Raw genomic sequence first — 227 nt, forward strand, 5'->3', positions numbered from 1 at the left:
CAGTGGTCGCGGGCGAGCGGACAGGGTGCCTTATCTCCCAGCTACGAAGGGAGCCTCCACACTTTAGTAAGTGTCGCCGAAAGATCTGCCTTCTCCTTTTCCCTTCCGTCCCTCGTGTGCCCGGCGGTGAAGGACTTTTGGATAACATCTCCCTGGGGAGGAAAGGCTGAGGGAGCTGGGGCTGTTCAGCTTGGAGGGGAGGAGCCTGAGGGGTGCCCTCACTTCTG

The 227-nt window shown here is 60.4% G+C and overlaps 1 protein-coding gene across 1 annotated transcript in view; it reads left to right on the forward strand.

Annotated features, from left to right (window-relative positions):
- Nucleotides 1-3: 3 nt before the first annotated feature.
- Nucleotides 4-227, forward strand: part of LOC104276761 (transcription factor E2-alpha-like) — a gene marked incomplete at both ends in the record, with an annotated part of 2,462 nt that continues 2,238 nt past the window's right edge. Inside the window, one exon of the mRNA XM_009873187.1 lies at nucleotides 4-66. Within this exon, the coding sequence (XP_009871489.1) occupies nucleotides 4-66 (63 nt within the window). The remainder of the gene's footprint in view (nucleotides 67-227) is intronic.

The sequence above is a fragment of the Apaloderma vittatum genome, unplaced genomic scaffold (genome assembly GCF_000703405.1).
Source record: "Apaloderma vittatum isolate BGI_N311 unplaced genomic scaffold, ASM70340v1 scaffold34507, whole genome shotgun sequence".
Lineage (NCBI taxonomy): Eukaryota > Metazoa > Chordata > Aves > Trogoniformes > Trogonidae > Apaloderma > Apaloderma vittatum.